General features: G+C 38.1%; 1 protein-coding gene across 1 annotated transcript; it reads right to left on the bottom strand.

Moving 5' to 3' along the window:
- Positions 1 to 2,721: 2,721 nt before the first annotated feature.
- On the bottom strand, positions 2,722 to 18,066 carry PDCD10 (programmed cell death 10). Its single transcript, XM_074593264.1, has 8 exons — positions 17,934 to 18,066; positions 11,140 to 11,354; positions 10,450 to 10,503; positions 8,966 to 9,083; positions 8,165 to 8,291; positions 7,711 to 7,789; positions 7,325 to 7,407; positions 2,722 to 5,606 (listed from the first exon to the last, which is right to left on the bottom strand). Exons 2-8 carry the CDS (start codon positions 11,233 to 11,235, stop codon positions 5,525 to 5,527), a joined length of 639 nt encoding a protein of 212 aa, XP_074449365.1. The 5' UTR covers positions 11,236 to 11,354; positions 17,934 to 18,066; the 3' UTR covers positions 2,722 to 5,524.
- Positions 18,067 to 18,140: the final 74 nt, after the last annotated feature.

The following is an 18,140-nucleotide window of genomic DNA, read 5'->3' as shown; positions in this document are numbered from 1 at the left end:
TACGTGATTCTCTTTATTTTAAAACTTCAGGCACTCAGGCTTCTATTTCACCCATCGCTTGTCCTTGGAGAATAACACAGCTTTGGGGGAAAAAAAGCCATTACCTACTGTGAAAAGTATAGTAGTCACAACTATGAAATAATAAAGTGTCAAAGATATGTCTAATTTAGATATAGGGTTTTAAACTTTTTAGCTTAGTGAAATACTACAAAATATTCTCTAAAATCATTATATCCATCAGGTACAACAATCCCTTTGACTGTGATACCAAATGCAAATTCACAAACATTTACACAGCGTATCTGAATGCGCACTAGAAATCAGCAATTGAGAAATCTGTTTTGCTTACCTTGGCACCAACAATGGAATTACATCACTAAGAAACACATTCCCTTCTTGAATACAGTTAGTAAGTAGAACACTTTTGTCTCTGGGGGGAGAGGAGTTTAACACTCACAAGGCTCAGTCTTTTGTTTCCCTTCCTCTTGGTGTTCACAAGTGTCCCCGTCCCTGACGGGCCCTACAAAAACAGCCCAACTTCCCTCCACGGCCACCTTTGGTAGCACCTATAAATCTTTAATAGCAAGAAAGAAATCCCAAAGGAATACCAATAGGAAAGTCTAACCAAAACCAAACTTGAACTGGAATTTTCTGACCAAACTAAGCTTTACACTATGCACGTTTTCTGGAACGACTCCTAAAATTGCAAAGTCCCACCGCATGTGCTGCCAGGTAAAGTCTTACTGATCTTAACACAGTTTGACCTGTGATAAGAAGCACTGCGAGGTGGCAGAAAAGGGGAAGAGATTAAACCCTTTGTCCTATAATTGCACACTCTGATAGTGTCCAGGTATCCTTATCACAGTCCCAGCTTTGAGTGTGTGCCATGCAGGCATGAACAATTCTTGCACCTCAAACGTTGCCGAGCTGCACTCCTCCTCCTTACAGCGGGTATTAAAAAAAGATCTTGCAAAAATAGTTGTGAAGAAAACATGCAGTGTATACTGAATTAAAGAAGAGAATCACACATGATCACCTAGGAATCAATCCTGGTGTAAATGCTGAACGAAGAGCTTTTCTCCCCCACGCTGTGAGTCCTTGGCATGACAGTGTGCTGCCTACAGACCCTGCAGCGTGCACGTTCTGCCTCCTCAGCTGCTGCCTCCGGGTGGAGGTGAAGGAGGACAAGGTGCAAAATAAGTTAGAGAGATGCTTATGCCACCCAGCAAACAATTGCTATGCCTTGTACCTATCCAGAAGCATTTTGCATTGTCTCAGAAATCAAGTGCTGTGTCACAAAATCATAACCAAGCTGTGAGGCAGGAGAGAGGGACAGAGAAGCTAAGAAGGCACATCACCTCCACAGCAATCTCTAGATGAGCCGAACCCTCCTTCTCCACCTTCAAGACACCATCTCCAATAAGTTTTCTTGCAAAATTCAAGCTTGCGTTACAAGACAAATTGTTTTGTCTCAGCCTTGAAGGTGCACATTTAGCATTGCCAAGTATCTCCTCTCTTTTTAGAGAGGACCGAAAATGTGGGATTGTGTATCTTTAAGAAGCGAAGCCCAAGATGGTATACAATTCATCCCAAGACTAAGTGAAGAAGAGGGAAAAAGAACAATTGATTGTGGACAAGGTTAGCGAATTCTTCATCATAAATTAAATTTATGCAGCATATTAAACTTCAATATTTGAACTGGCCTTTTTTTTTTCTTTCAGACTTCTGAAGTGACATCTAACAAGAGGAATGAGGACAAAGAAGTTGCCTTTAAAATAGAACTTGACAGATTTATGACCAACGTTATATGGTACTTTTTGACTGCTGCAACAGGAAGCCAAACTTGATGACCCAGGAACATCTTTTCAGTCCTATTTTTTTTAGCACTAGGGTTACCACTAGGAAGCGGTTCTGTTCCTGAAGAACATTTCCTACTAGTCTCTTTTGAAAGCAACATCTGCCTAGAAGAGTATGAGAAAAACCAGAACAGTGGAATGAAAACCAACAAAGTGAACAAATGCACTGAATCATTATGCAAACCTAGAAGAGTTCCCCCACCTCACGAGCAGAAACTGCCTGTAGTACCTTTTTCAGAAGGCACTGGCTAGTCCTGCGGGAAGATGAGCCAGACCGAGCGTGGCAAAGCAACATTCTCAAGCAGAAGAGCCAGTGCCTGCTCCAGAGGTAAATGATAAAATCACTGCTCTACCAAATTCAGTTATTAGTATTGCACACATTAAGTTATATTTGTGGCAAGCTTGTCTAGATAATCTTTTCATTCCCCACTCAATTCAGAGAAGCATACACACTCTCTTGTAAAATACAGAGATTGGATAACACCTGCAGAATAAACAAGGCACGCCTCCCCTTGACATACAAAGATCCGAAAAGAACATTAAGACGGAACACTTCAGTCATAATTTAGATAAGATCATGTGAAAAGATAATGCTTAATCAAGACCGGTACACTACTACATCTTACTGTCTGGATAAATGGAAGTTCTGACACCAAAACACCGTGAAATTTCATACTTACCACTTTATGTCAACTCAAGATAAAGCTTGTATCCAGCTGGGCACCTGGCACATCTTACAGACTTTTAAAGAAAACTTTTTATCTGTATTAAACCAAGAAGCTTTTAACCAGGAATAAGTCAATCTAAGGTTTTCTTAATTTCTTTATAGGCTGAGAAAGATTAAAACAAGTGATTAAGACATTTCTTTGCTTCATTAACAAATATACAAAGTTTTATTTTTTTATTAGAATTGTCTTCTGTATGTTAACATTATCATATCAGTTATAACCCACATTCACAGCAGAAATTTTCTAATAGCATTTTGCAACACTAACTGCTGTATTAGAAATCCTTAAGAGAAACTTATCTTTAGCTACTCAGGTAACTTGAATAATAAAGTGCAAAACCACAATAAAATTTGACAGACATACGCTCCAGCTCATACTCGGTGGAAAATAAAGTTTGTAAGATCACTAGATATGGATTCACTGCACACAATAGAAGAGTGTGACCTGAAGACATCAGTTTTCAAGTTTTCCCATTACCAGACATTGATTACAATGAATAATTTTCCATTACTTTTAAGGGTAACAAAATGAAATCACAATAAGGTTATAAATAAAACAAAATGTACTGGCCAGACTACCAGAAACTTAACCCTGTGCTCTGTACCTTTTACCCAATAAAGTTTTTAGGAAGAACAGAAGAACAGGAACAGTCCATTTCTTGACAGCCTCTTTGATTTTTATCTTCAAGGAATCAATTAGCAGGACATAACACAGCAGCTTGTTTGGGACCCAAGTCATACATTTTTTCTGGTTTATTTTTCTACTACACCTTCAGACATAAACATGGTATCATTCAACTAATGACTGCCAACACTAGCTACTGTTCCTCTCAATCCAGGAAAATAGAAAAATCTCAGCATTTTATTAGAATTAAGTCCAATTCACAAAGTATAACCTAAGCTTTCCTGTCTCTCCTTACAGCCACTGGTGCAGTCTCCCCAGTACCCAACAATCTTTTAGTATCAGAAACTGTGGGTGCCTTTACCTTTCTTCTCCCTGACTAATTAGTTTTCATTAAGCCCTTTGGTGCTACAACTTAAGTTAACATCATCTGCAAGGAAGACTACTTGACCTTTTTACTTCCAGAATTCAAAGATGCAAATTAAATATTACTCTAATTTAGTCAGACTGCCTCCTTAGTAGCTGCTAACATTGTTTCTCTTCTACCACTTTCCAAGAAGTGACAGTTTAGCATGCCAAGCTTTAATAAATAACAAAAAGTTTTAACTATAAGTTGTATGTGCATCCCTTTGTCATGTTATTGAGCTCAATTTGCTAGTAAACACAAAACACCACTGTCAAAACAGAAAACAGCCTGAACAGCAAGCTTTAAGGAGCACGTCCTGTTTATAGCTTTATGTAACCAAGAAATTCACAACATACATTCCCAAGAACTCATTTTTACATAATCCTTTCCTTCACATTGTTATATTTCACTACAGTCAGTGTTTTCATCAAGGAAACATTTCCATGCACAGATATACGGCAGAACATCCAGTGCTATTTTGGAGGATTGCAGATATCATTTTCTCCTTTTAGATCGTTTAAACAGATAACCAAACTCAAAGACCCAGCTGTTGTACTCTGGATAAGGCACTTGCCCCAGATGAGCAATACGGCACCCGGCCAGTGTGCAAGAAAAGTCTGGCTTTACCTTTTCTCCATCATTTACACCTACACAAGGAATAGTTCTGTAGCAATTGTGCTCTTTCAGTCTGAAGTGATTCTCCTGCAACAGCTTGTGCTGCTTTATGAACTGCTTTGCATTCATCCCTAAACTTACTAGTTATGGCCATGTACATATTTTGAAGACTTTCAGAAGTTTATTCTATAACAATTCTATTTCAAAATAAACTCAAGGTGCACTTCAAAGGGGTATGCAAGATATTCATTAGAACTTGTGAAATATTACCTTGAAGTCGCAATGATAAAATTTGAATCTCTCCATCAGCAGTTCTTAACCACCTACATATAGACAAGTTTTGTGAATCGAGGTCTCGCATGATTTCAATCCCTGAAAAAGAAGTTGCCTTATTGGCATGCATAGTATAGACATCACTAGTGCTACCTGGAAGAGTTCTACCTTCTCTCCTCCTCCCTCCCAAAAGGGTACCAGGATAAAACCCAGTTATCTTAATATTTAAAACTCACCCTTTGCTGCATAGTCAGCTGCACGTAAAGTAATTCTCTGCTCAAAACCTCAGAGTAGTCTAGGAGTAAGAACCTGTTAACTCACCACTAACTGAAGATTAAGAAAGAAGTGGGATTTAGTTTCTATCAAAAACAAAAGCACACCTCACTTCTGGGGTTCTTTATTATTTTGCCAAACATATTTAAATAGAATTATGCTAGTATTCTGGTCTAGTATTAGATCACAGCCAAAAATCTCAGCTTTAGGGAAAAACCTTCATTTTATACTGATTTAAACTGCCAGTAGGTTTAAGCACCCAAATAATTTTAATTTTTCAATATAATGAATGTTCTGCAGTTCTAGAACTATGAGTTATGCATTGTTGTTTACATACAAAAAGACAGTCTAACAGATGTAAACTATTTATTGAATATTTGCCACCAATATTGTTAAATACATAATCTTGCAGTTTTCCGCTTTCAAGTTAAAATGTCAGAAACAGAACACCAAATATTTACAATTCTTATAAGGAATGTTACATAATGACACATTAAGGCGTAAATTCTTTTGGCTTATAATTCTGAAAAGAATGATAATAGCAAAAAGTGATGCAAAATCTTCATTGTGAGATTATGATTAAGCTACAATGTTTTACAAAAATATGGTGTAAGATGGCAATAATCCCATTCAAAATCCTGCATTAGGCCCCTCAAGAGGGGCTGATAATTTATACAGTCAAAACTTTAAAATTTACATATAAAGGTACCCTATCCACCATTGAAAAGTACAACTCTCAACATATACAGTTTTCAGGCCACAGTTTTGAAGGTCTGGAGTATCAAGTTGGTTTGATGAATTAGTCGGTTGGCACTTATGAACACATTTATTGCCCTGTTCAAAAGAGAAAGATATTGCTTCAGACATTTTTAGAAACATGTCATTCAATAAACACAGCATTAAGTTGGGCAGCTAAATATATTGGCATCTAGGCTCTGCAAATTGGAAGCATACTGATGTTTTAGCATATTGTGATTTACCTGAAGCTTACTGCTGGCAAACAGATAGACTTATTTGCATAGCTAATCCTAGAAAGACTACGTTTATTGGCAGGAATTTAAAGACTTTGGCTCTCAATCATCATTGACATCTCAATCATTTGGTTCTGGACTTTTAGCTAACTAAGAAAAAGAATAGAGAGCAGATGATCATTAAACGCCTGTTCTTTTCAAAGCTGAACACCTCATCCGCTAGCAATTTCAGAATTTGCAACTCTTTCCTCAAGAAATACTAAGCATATACACATATGGGAGCGACATACTATTTTAGTTACCTTTTTGTTAAAAAAAAGAGGTGCGGAGTCACTGAGTTTTTCAGCTCAGTAATGATGCCTGTAAGCATGACTATTTTGTTTAGCGCTGTTACTTTCTGGTGGGAGCAGGGTATCTTATTCACCATGCAGTTGAGACAGATTTAAATTACTTCCAACTCCATGACAACATGACATACAAGCCTTACCTGGCATTTCTTGCAATATTGATAATACCTAAGTTTATGTCCACAATACACAGCACAGCATTCACTACACATAGCGCTAAACAAAGCTGGTGTCTTTCAATACGGCTGGGGTACACACATACCACATCCAACCCTTTCCTCATTTTTTCAGTCAAATAGTTTTCTAATCAACTGAGACTGTTTAGACCCAGTTCACGTGAAAAGTTTTCCATACATCTGTTCATTAATCATAAAGCTACCAAGGTCTAAATTTCTCATTTTAGTATCATAACCAAATTTAGCCCTAATTTCAGGAAGAGCAGGGGAAAAAAACAAAAGAATGCTTTGATAGGAACAAAGTAGTATTTACAGCTACTCTCAAACCTTCTCTCTCCTTTAGTAATGCACCATCCCCTGGGCGCTCTTAGTCTTTGCCAAGCTCAACAAGACATGGAAGTTAGTTCTCATCTTTATAACAGCAGCTCGTAGAACACTTTGGCACTGTCAAAATCTGAGGTGGATACACTTATGTTCCAAAACAGTCACTACAGTGGAATACACAAGAATAGTGATTCCAAAACCCAAGGTGAGGACCTGAAAAAGCCTCAGTTTGCATGCTAAAATGTTCAAAAACATAAATGTAAAAAGATTAATCAGCTGAGTAGTTCCAAATACTGCAGAGCACTATAAGGAGCTATAAAGAAAGGACAACAAAAGTGTAAATCAAAAATAACAATGCACAGATGTTTAGTGTCTGCAAGTGACATTTCCAATAGGTAGATTACTTTTTTCAATAAAGCACTCAATTTTTTTTGTCCTTGTATATATACTGAAAAAACCCACACAAGACCATGAAATTTAACTTCGCGTACTGAAATTCAAAGCTAATACTGCACACGGGTGTTGTACTGTGGTGCATTTAACAGACTTCCCTTTCCTCAAAGGTATTACAAAAGGAATAAAAAGAAGCTATGATGGTCTGAAGACACTGGTGAGGAAAAAAAATTAGGCAAGTCCTGAAGAAGGTAGCTTATGCTCAAAAGCTTGTCTTATTTTCCCTTGTTAGTCAACAAGACCTTTCATTACGTAAAATGTTAGTACACAAACATACTTACTTTCCATCTTTAAAATAGGTTTTCAGAGTATCACTGAAACTTTTGGAGTATTTTACAAACTCTTTCTTTTGGTGCTCAAGCGCCTACAAAACAAAAACACCACGAGTAAAGCCTTAGTTGGGAACAGTCAGAATTTTGATGTTAAACTGAGAGAAGAACATTGGCTATCACTATGTAGCTATAGGAATTTTGATTATTTATACATTTTTTTTAGCAGACGTGCAGAGAAACCATCCTCTTCCTATAAAATCATTGTTGTTGTTAAACTGTTGTTAAAAAGTATTATGTCATGGACTAGTTAAGCTCTCCTATTCATCCTTTGGTCAAAAGGACATGCTTCCTCTTATACTACTATAATATTGTATAGAAAGAGTTATTGCACATACCCGCCGGTTCTGGTATTGGTATTTCTTGAAGACGTTATTTACTGTGTCAAGAAGTTCCTTTATTGCACTCGCGATGTCCCTGTTTGGCAATAAAAAGATAGTTGTAATATCCTTAAACTATCCTATTTAAAAGTTGGAATTTAATCCCCTTCTAGTAGTCAAATACTTCTTAAAACAGTCTCTTTGGAATAAGTGTCAGACAGGATGTAGCAACACCAAATGCAAAGAGCTAGACCGGTGACATGGGAATTTAAACTAGGAATCAGAAGTTAAGTTCAGTCTAGTAACATGTGGCTCTTGTTAAAAATCCTGAACTCTGTCCATTCATTTATAAGCGAAGATCAGGCTCCTTTCTAATGGGCACAGTTTTGCTAGCATCTCCTACAGCATTTGAACATTTGGGTTTAAAGTTTGACCCCTCGTTCTGCAGAAAAATACTTAATACAGTACTTACTTGATTGTCTGAAGAAACCTCACTCTGTCATTGATCTCATCAGGAATCTTACTAAGAATTTGTTTAAGTGCTCGTGCCTTTTCATTAAGATCTTGGAATTCTGGTTCTGGTCTTTCAATCATATACTCTAACAAGAGGAACAGATTCAAAAATACCATTAGTTCTTCCTCAAGTCTCTAGTGACAGCTAAAAACACTACTTCACAAAACGCAGCAGTATCGCCATGTAACATTTGAAGGTGAACAGCACAACAATAGCCATGATTAGAAAACTGCAGTGAATACGCTCTGCATCAATAGAAACACCGTGCAACTATAATCTTTATTATTGCAAGTTGGAAAAAGAGCCCATCTTTATTTGTGAGACATTGAAGACACTAATCAAATGCATTATTAAAATAACTTAAAGCCTACTGTATACTCCCCTTCTCTGACAGTATAACTACAGCTTTTAATTTGAAGCAGAGAAAAGGAAGGTGAATAATATACTCCATATATGCTTTTTTTCCTAGTTGTTAGCATTGCAAAAGGTGAACTGTGCACCCACATAAACGTGATTCTAAACATTCATTTTCTTTCTTTCTCTTATTAATCAAGTATCTTTTTAGGGAGATTTAACTTCTCACAAAGAGGTATTCAGAAAATAGAAATATTCTTCTACCATGCTGAAAAAAATCGATTAAGAAACAAATAACCTCTTCTGAAAATAGGCATAGAGAAATTTGTGGTTTTAGTTAACAGTGTAATTAAAAATACATTTCTTCAACATAAGAGATAATCAACATAAGAGATAAGGTATTACCTTCTACATCATCAGCTGCCATACGCAGAAGAGACTCCGTGAAGTTCACATCCACACTTTTTTTCTCCAGAATTTTCATAATGATGTCCTGTGTAAGACCTGGATTTTCTTTTTCAGCCTGTATGGCATAGAAAATTTTTATTCTCAAATATGCAAGACCTGAATATTGCAAGTACAAAGGCAGATTTTCATGTAACTTGCTTCATATACTGCGGGACTTTGCTAGAAACTTTAAAAGTCTAATGGCTTTAAACTAGCAGATTACATTGAAAGCCATTCTTCTACTACAACATCCTTTTTCTCGGATTAAATCAGTGGGTTTGTATTCGCAAATTTTCCAATAAGCCTTTCAACTCATTTCAATTTGAATAAGAAAGTTTTTCATTAAATATTAAATATATTTCCATAAACACTCAGCTTTGAGACAAAGATATGGTATCCACTGGGATTTCATTCACTCAAACATAGGTGCAACTCCCCCATCTTCCACATGACATTTTGTAAATGTGCCTGTTATCAATCACATCATATGCTCAATCATCATCTTGGAATTGCTTTTTCAGAAAAAAAAAAGAACTTTTGATTGATGACGTATCTAAGTAAAGCTAAGATGTACTACCTGTATTCACACTACCTGTGCTGCTATCAAAGAATTATGCTGTGTTGAATAAGAATGACAGCGTGGGGTTTTTTTAGCTAGCGCTATCACTTCCATCACTATCTCAGTTTTTACATTATTTGCGTTCAGCTTAGCTCCTTACCACCAGTCATAAAAACATTTCCCTTCCATGAGCTCTAGTTGAGACTTAAGACTGTCTAGATACACTTAGATTTAAGTGTGGAAACAGGGAAGTATTACTTAGTCACATAGCTCATATGTTAAGATACGTCACATCTACAATTATTTTTCTTTTAAAAAATTCAAAAGATCAGCATTTCAATAAAGCAGTATACAGGAATATCTGTATTTTCATTCTTTAGGAATATAACAGAAAAGTTAGAAGAGTCTTTTTTCCATTCACTGTTGGATGCAAATACAAGCACTGAATTATCCTCATTCACAAAATAATCTCATCAGCATTCACTTTGTATGCCATTTTCAATGTCTGCTACATGCCTATTTCTAATGAGCACCTATTCTACATAACCTTGTCATATTTAGACTAAGTTTATTACCTTATTACCCTCACTGACCAATTCCTCGTTTAAGCTTTTGTACTACACGGACAAGAGAAGATTCCATTTATATAAAACTGCTCACTATGCTTGCATCATGCACATTTCTACTCATGAGATTTGCAGACATCTCAAACTTACAGTCCATGTAATTTTCCACTTTATGTCCACTTCATTTTTAGACTATTGGATCAAGGACGCAGTCTTCAAACATGAAGACACAAGGAAACAAGACAACTGACTTTTTAGCTTCATCATATATGGTTTACCTTTTAAACAATCACTCTTCAATGTAAGTTACTTCTCACCTTAATAAAAGCTGCTCTCAGCGTCTGAGCTGCAGATAGATTTACTCTTTCTAGCTGCAATAAAAGTTTAGAATTATTAGCAATTCCAATGTTATCAGAACAAAACAAGTCAAGTACTCATGCCTTGCCTTGCATAATGAAAAAGGGAACTGACAGAAGCATTCAAATTACTGGTCTCATTTGAGGGAGAGATATTAGAAAGTTTGATCCCAAAGGAAAGACTTCCCCTCAAAATAAAAACATTAAAATCAAACACGTCACTGGACATATTTTGCATTTACACAGCCTACAGCAGAAGTCTGATATCTTTAAGAATACCTTGAGCATCTCTGAAACTCAGAGGAAAACAGATATCCTATTAGATTATGGCCATTAGCAGTAAAATTTAAGTGTATCAGGCTGTTCACAGGAACGTGTTCAACTCTACGTTACTTCCTGCCACAGAATGCGTGACCTGGCAGGTTTGTGAAAATCCTCTGTAAAAGCTATGAAAAAAAGATCAGCGCCAAGACAACTAGCAATCTTTGATGAGCATGAAATTGTATTCATGGAGAGGGGGGTAAAACTACACATAGAAAGACCATGGTGTTAGACACCAAGCTTTCTCAATTAAGATGAACAACCTGCTACTGTGATCCCATTTCCCAACGTAAAGGGGATTATTACATTGTAAAGCAAAACATAGCTTACCTCATTAAAAACAGGGTACATGACAGCATAGAGAGGCATGGAAACCATAGAAGTGGTCTCTGCTTCATTCTTCATCTCTTCCATTGTCATCCTCATTCAAAGACCCACTTCTCAAGGAAAACACTATAGAAGCAAAAAACTCCTCATTCACTGAAATGTTTCTTCTTTTTCCTCGTTGTGCAAGAATACTGGAAGAGCTTGGAAAATATATTGTCCTTAGGTTGTGAGAGAGAAAAAACAAACAAACAATTATGAATGCTCATGACTGACAGGCTCTAAAAATGAAAAGGCACAGAACAACGTTAGTTTGGTACTGCCTAGAAACTAGGAATTACTCATGACATGAGTTGAGTAAATATGGAATGACCATTTCATGTAACTTTAAAACCCCAACTGAAATCTATTAAGTGAACAGATATTTTAAAGAGTAAGGTACTACCAAAAGTAGTTTTACTTTAAGTTCTTATGGAATTAATTTTCCTGAAGTAAGTTATTTTATTTGATATGTATTACAAAAATCTTGCCACCACTCGTAAGCAGCAGGAGATTCCTGACCACTCGCATATATAAACAGCTTGAAAAGCATTACACGCTGTAAGCCCCAAACCCATACAGATGCATTATGACAATTAACATTAAGAGTACCTATAAACATTCTGTATTTTTGCATATACATCAAGCTGTGCTTCTGCTCGAGATCAGTGCCTGCTTCCTACCTATCTGAATTCCAAATACTACATCTTTGGTTTTATATAAGCAGAAGTCTGAAGTCATGTTTTGACTCCGGGTGTGTCAACAGCTATGTTAACTCAATGGAAAATTATTGTTCCAGCAACTGAACCTAGGTTTTGAAAATTCTCCACCCAGTCCAGCTCATCATCTCCAACATGGAGTGATCATTGCTCAGACCTTGAAATTATGGGGAAAAGAAAAAAGGTCACCCTACAGTTCCTAAGAAGTCTTTGCTACAGCCTGCTATATTTTCTGTTCTTAAGATTCTTTTAAAATATTTTATGTAACATAATTGAGTTTAAAGATCTAAAGTCCAAGTTAAGAATAAAGATACACAGAAAGAGATTAACAGTTTTAATTTTAAGACTTGCATTAGAGGAGGTTTTTTTCTTCTTAACAAGCTTCAGACCTCAGGCATTTGTATGCTCGTGCACTGCTTTTATTGATATTTTAGTAAGAACTGAAAAAAGTGAAATTTTTAAGAAACAGCAGAAGCTACTGCAGTAATCAATATCACTATCTCAATAGTTTGAACAGGTTAAAAATGCCAAGATATTTTTTCAAGCTAAATTCCTCATTATGCTCTGCACCGGCTAAAAAACTTGAGGCTGTTTAAACAGAAGAACAGATACTCTTTTTTGCCCAAAGCTATCATTATACAAGTGAAATTTGTTACTGATTACAGTAAGCACAGAGAAGAACCTGGATGACTACAAATCCTGCCCATGCTAGGCGGGTTGGAACTAGATGATCTTTAAGTCCTTTCCAACCCAAAGCATTCCATGAAATATCACACATGTCTCATCTGAGCATGTGATTAGGCAGTATGAATATACTCCAAAGTGAGAACACAAGCGAAGAACAGGTCACACTACAGAAACAGCCAACGGTTGAAACATGATTTGAAGAAAAATTAAACATGACTATAGTAACAAGTAACAGCTCTTTATACAAGGCTTCTGACATGGACTACTTAGTGCAAAAATCCCATCTTTGTTTCTCTTGCATTTCCAGCCCTTCAACATCACACACATGAGCAGACTCCCATAGCCACAGAACATGATTACTGAGACTTTTAAAAGGGGTCTGTGTAGATGAGATATGTCCACATGGATGGAACTGCAAACAATCAGGACTCTCACATTTTTATCACCTACCCATAGATATTTTACAGCTGTCAAGAACACAGAACTCAAGTGAATATTCATCATTCCTCAAGAAGTTGAATATCTTTAAAGAACTTGCTCAGAATTACATAAATGCGTGCAAGGTCTACTCACATGGGGGGGGTAAGGAACTTGCCTGAACAAGTTTTCACTCACAACTCCAAGTATAAGCTGTTCCGTTTATTATAAATGCATATTCCCTGCACTAAAGACTCTGGCATGAAAGGGGCAGAGCGGATGGAGAGCGGTGTGTTTTACCGTGTAATTCTGTGCTTCTGGAAGTTCAGTAAAAATATCTACTAACAAGAATCACTGAAAACAGCATTTACAGATTAATTTACTGCAAGTTTTTATCTAGAGTACCATATTCTCAACAGAATAACTTTTTAAAACAGTTAAATCAGGTCATTGAACATGGTTCTAGTCTACGCAAAAGATTTTTGATCATAGGAAGAAGGGCAAAAAAAGGACAAAATAATCATTAGATACAATTACTTTGTTTTTATGGGTTAGCAGTATCCACAAAGAAAAGGAAATACTAACTGAAATGATGGATTTTTATGACAGTGGAAACCTATTACACTGTGGACTACCACGAAGAACTCATTTTCTCCTGAAGAGCCATAAGGTATTGTTACTAACCCACAGCACAGTTAAACCCTCCATATAAAAACAATTATATGCTGTCTTTTACCTCTTTACTAGACACTGACATTCTTCAAAGAAAATATAAATCCAAGGTTTTGTGTTAACACAAAGGATACAAGTGTTGCAACAGAAGACAAGAGGTAGATTTAAATATACATGCACACAAGAAATACTTAAGAACATAAAATACTTTTGTGGCTAACTATGAAAAGAAATATATTCAATATATCACAGTGGTTGTTCATTATTCCAGAAATCTTCCCATCTTCCAGAAGATACACTAGATAGCATCACGCTGTCATGCAAGTATCTGACTGATAACAGTGCCACACCATTTGTCTTTGCAATTAGGGATCAACTTCGTCACATCCTTCAGATGTAACTTAGATGCACTGCAGTCTTCACTAGTGTTAAACAGCAGGAATAAAAATCTCCACAATAACACAACATTTATTTGCATTACAGAAGGACAGTTTGTCATAGCTGCGCTAAGCCATGTACAAATGTCTTTGAAGAAGACATGACTATGAACCAAAACCCCATGAAACCTGAAGCTTCTGTTCTATTATTTAGATAAATTATTAGAAAGTCCACCAGCCTTCAAAATGGCCTGAGTAAAGCCAAAGTTAAATGCACATTATCATGCAGCAACTAGAAGCGTTCAGTATTTCTTCTGGTATGTGATCAAAAGCAGACATCTGCATAGCTGCCAAACTTTATGGCAACACTGCCTTCTAAAAGCTTAACTTCAGTTCACCACAACCTCAAAAGAGTCTTTTATTTGACATTAATTTACCCTAGTTTCACCTGCCAATTGGGTTTTTACATTCTCAAAAAAAATGGAATAGATTCCATGAGAGGGTGATTTATTAGAACAGAACAACATATTTGTGTGGTTCAGGAAATCCTGGCAAATTACTGTAAAATGCAAAAAAGGTGTTACTTAACTGGCAAACTTGTTAATTGGTCTAAGGGGGAAGAGAAGGAGAAGATAGTAGGATATGCGGTCTGGAATAGACAGGCTGCCAAATACTATTCTACATGCAAGCCTGATCTTTCTTCTTACAGTGATCCCATAGATTCAAATCTGTATACATGTAATTAGAAGTCATGCTTCATGCTACATCATCACATGAAAACAAAACATGAGAGAGAATGTACAGAACGATATAGGGAATTTAAAGAGAATCTAAATTTGAAAACTACACTAAAATGCCAGGTAATACAATCCTGCTGCTCAGTCTTAAACCATCGAACACATGAAGCTGCATTCCAAGAGATGTACTAACATGGAATATATACTTTCAATGTCAGTATAAATTTTAAATTCTAACCTTTAAGTTCCAGAACCAAAATATTATCCCAGCTATTCAGGAAACACTGAGAGAACTGGTACATTTTAGATGAGGAACTAGTTTGGAAGGATTCTTTGATAGACCTATTCCTTCATACCCATCCAATGACATTTTAAATCATTCAATTGAACTTTATCAGAAAAAAGACTATATTAAGATAAAGTTCCTGTAAGCCAAAAAGGGTAAATAGGAAAAACCACACTTCCAAAACGTACAACTACCATTATCAGCATCTAATGTGATAATTTGCTTTCTCTAATCTGTGTCATTTACTGACAGACTTTTGGTCATGCACTAAAATGAAGTAGCAGAACTGCAGAGCTACTTAACAAGAATACAACTATCACAGAGTGCCACAATCTTCCCCAAACCCACATCTGCTCATTGGCCAGGGTGAAAACAAGCAAGGATTCCATGAAAGCAAGCTCTTTGTTTAACCCTATCTTTGGAAATAGTATTTAAGGAGAAGAGAGCAGAGTCTCATCATTACAACATTTAAAGAGTTTTAAAACAACAGAAACACTAGGTATCAATTGGCAGGATTTTAATCTTCAGTTATGTCATCAGTAGGTCTACCTATGCACTGATGTTGTCTTTATTCCCTTCTGCAGGCTCCATCTACCTTAGATCCAAAAAACTTCAAGCACCTAGACATTAATACTCTTTTTTTAGAAAAGTACTAAAGAGGAATAAGGCCTGAGGTAGTGATCTAACAGATTATTTCAGTGGTTAACTTCTAGCAAAAATTACAGCTCTATTTCTGATAGAAAAGACTTTCCTTAGTGCCAAGAAGTTCTGCTCCACTTTTTGCAGTGAGGATCCAAGGGGAGGTTTTACCTTTAACCTGATCTGAGCCCCCTGAGTTACCAGAAAAACTAATTTCAGTTCAGAAAGAAAGAGTGGGCAAAGGGAAACAGCACCATGAATTCCATCCTGAATTCAGAGACAAATGGAAGCCAAATTTTTGCAAGACCAATGTGCATGGGAGGCAGGAGTTTAGGTAATTTACTAATTACAGTTGCAAATTTTACAGAAGGACAAAAATTTGCAGAGTATGCTCTTTTAACGATATGCATACCTCATGCATAGCTTGGTAATTAAGCCTCCCTTATTAATGGTCACTTAAAAGAAATAAAAAAACCACCCCATGCTCCTTTTCCTTGTCAGATGGTAACTTATCTGCCAGCACTGTATTTCAGTTATAGATTGTCATTATTTCCCAATATACAATTTAGACTATACTGTACAAAGCTTGAAGGCTTTGTCTTTCAGATACAGAGCTACTTTGCTTCTTTTTTAAAATTGAGGTAACTTCATGACAGTATGGTTGAGTTAATTGGAATTGGCATACAGATAAACTGCTACAACTATCTCTGTATTTTAAAATCAGTAAAGATAACAAGAAACTTAAAAAAGGTACTTTACTCCAACAGTTCCATATTTCACTGAAGAGTTAATAAAGGAAATATCACCAAAAAATAGCATTGAAGCTTTAGAAGTACCTTTAAATGCCTCTTGCTAAAATATACAGTTTTCAAACACCTTCACACACATATAATAGCCACTTACAGATGAGTTCACGCTGATAAAGCATAACTGCTTATGCATTTTATTATTTTAAGATCCATTCATATGACTAATTTAGGTATCATACAAGTGTGCAATAAACCCAAGATGTCTATTTTTAGAATGGTATCAACTTAAAAAACAAAATCCAACCCTACTCTGAAGTCGGGCTTACACTTAGTTCATATTCTTTTGCAATGCTGAACTTCAAAATGGAAGTAATTTAGTCTATCCTAATACACCCAGCTTCTGTGTCTGTCTACCACATAAGAACGTACAGCCTCCTGGACTATGCCCCAATTTCACTAGTTAGCAAGATTAAGATTATTATACAGTATAGCTGAAGCAGGTAATGGTTTTCGGCGTACATAATCATGACAAAATATCCCCATTTCTCTTTCTTATTTTCCTCTTTGGGAACATGAAAGCAAAGCTATTACACTATCAAACACTAAGAGGAAAGATACAGTTTCAAAATACACTCCAACAAGTAAACAAATACCAGAGGGCAATTAGTTCCTCTGATAACAGGAACAGCAGAAACCTGGCCCAACGTTTCAACCATCTACCTGTGCCCCAGCATGTGTAAGCTACAGGAAGGGAACTAACCCAACGCACCAGCTAAGCGAGCAGTTTAATGGGACACCGAAGCGCTGCAGCTCTCCCCAGACTGTTCGGTGACTTAGGGGCGCACAGCCCGGGCTATCCGCCGTCCCTGCCCGGCAGGGAGCGGAGGTTTGCGGGAAGGAGCCTCGTCCTCTCCCCTACCTGAGGCGGCCCCGACCGCGGCCACCTGACAGCGCTCCGCTCCCACAGCGGGACGAGCTAAAAATAATAACACATCCGGGCCTACGCTTCCCAGGCCCGGCCGGCCCCCCCCGGGGCTCGGCCCAGGCCGAGGGGCCTCAGGCCGGGCAGTTCCCACCACCGCGAACAGGGGAAGGCCCCAGGGGACAAAGGGCAGCGGGAAGGACGGGGAGATGGGCAGGCCCTCGCCCCGGACCGGGAGGAAGCGGGGCCGGACCCTCTCACCGGCAGGGAGGGGACGGGACACCCTCCGCCCTCCCCACCCGGCGAGGCCCCAAGGCCGCGCTCACCTGTGGCCGCCGTTCCTCCACCCACCCTGACCTCCCCCCGATAGGCCCCAATGCTAGAAAGAGTTTTACGCTCCTAGCGCGGCGCAGCCCCGAAGGGCGAACCAGGCCCTGCGCAAATACACTAGCGGACACCCCCCTTCCCCCTCCGCGCCGCCCCAGACGCCCTCGCTCCTCCACAGGCACACGCTGGGAAGGGAAGGGCGGCGGCAGGGCACGGTGCAGCACCTCACCTCCCCCCCGACCCGCAGAGCTCTCGAGTGGGCTTCGCCGCCCCGCCGGAAGCGCCCGCGAGGAGGAAGCGTCCGCCGCTGTTACCACACACCAGGCGTTGTCCGGAACTAACCGGCAGCCGCGCGCGCCCCTGGGGTTTGTAGTCCTCCGGCCCCGACTACGAGCCCCACAATGCCACGCGGCGCCGGGGCGGAGACAGGCGCGGG

Source organism: Larus michahellis, chromosome 6 (genome assembly GCF_964199755.1).
Source record: "Larus michahellis chromosome 6, bLarMic1.1, whole genome shotgun sequence".
NCBI lineage: Eukaryota > Metazoa > Chordata > Aves > Charadriiformes > Laridae > Larus > Larus michahellis.
Note: the sequence above shows the minus strand (reverse complement) of the source record. Positions and strands in the feature narration are given on the sequence as shown.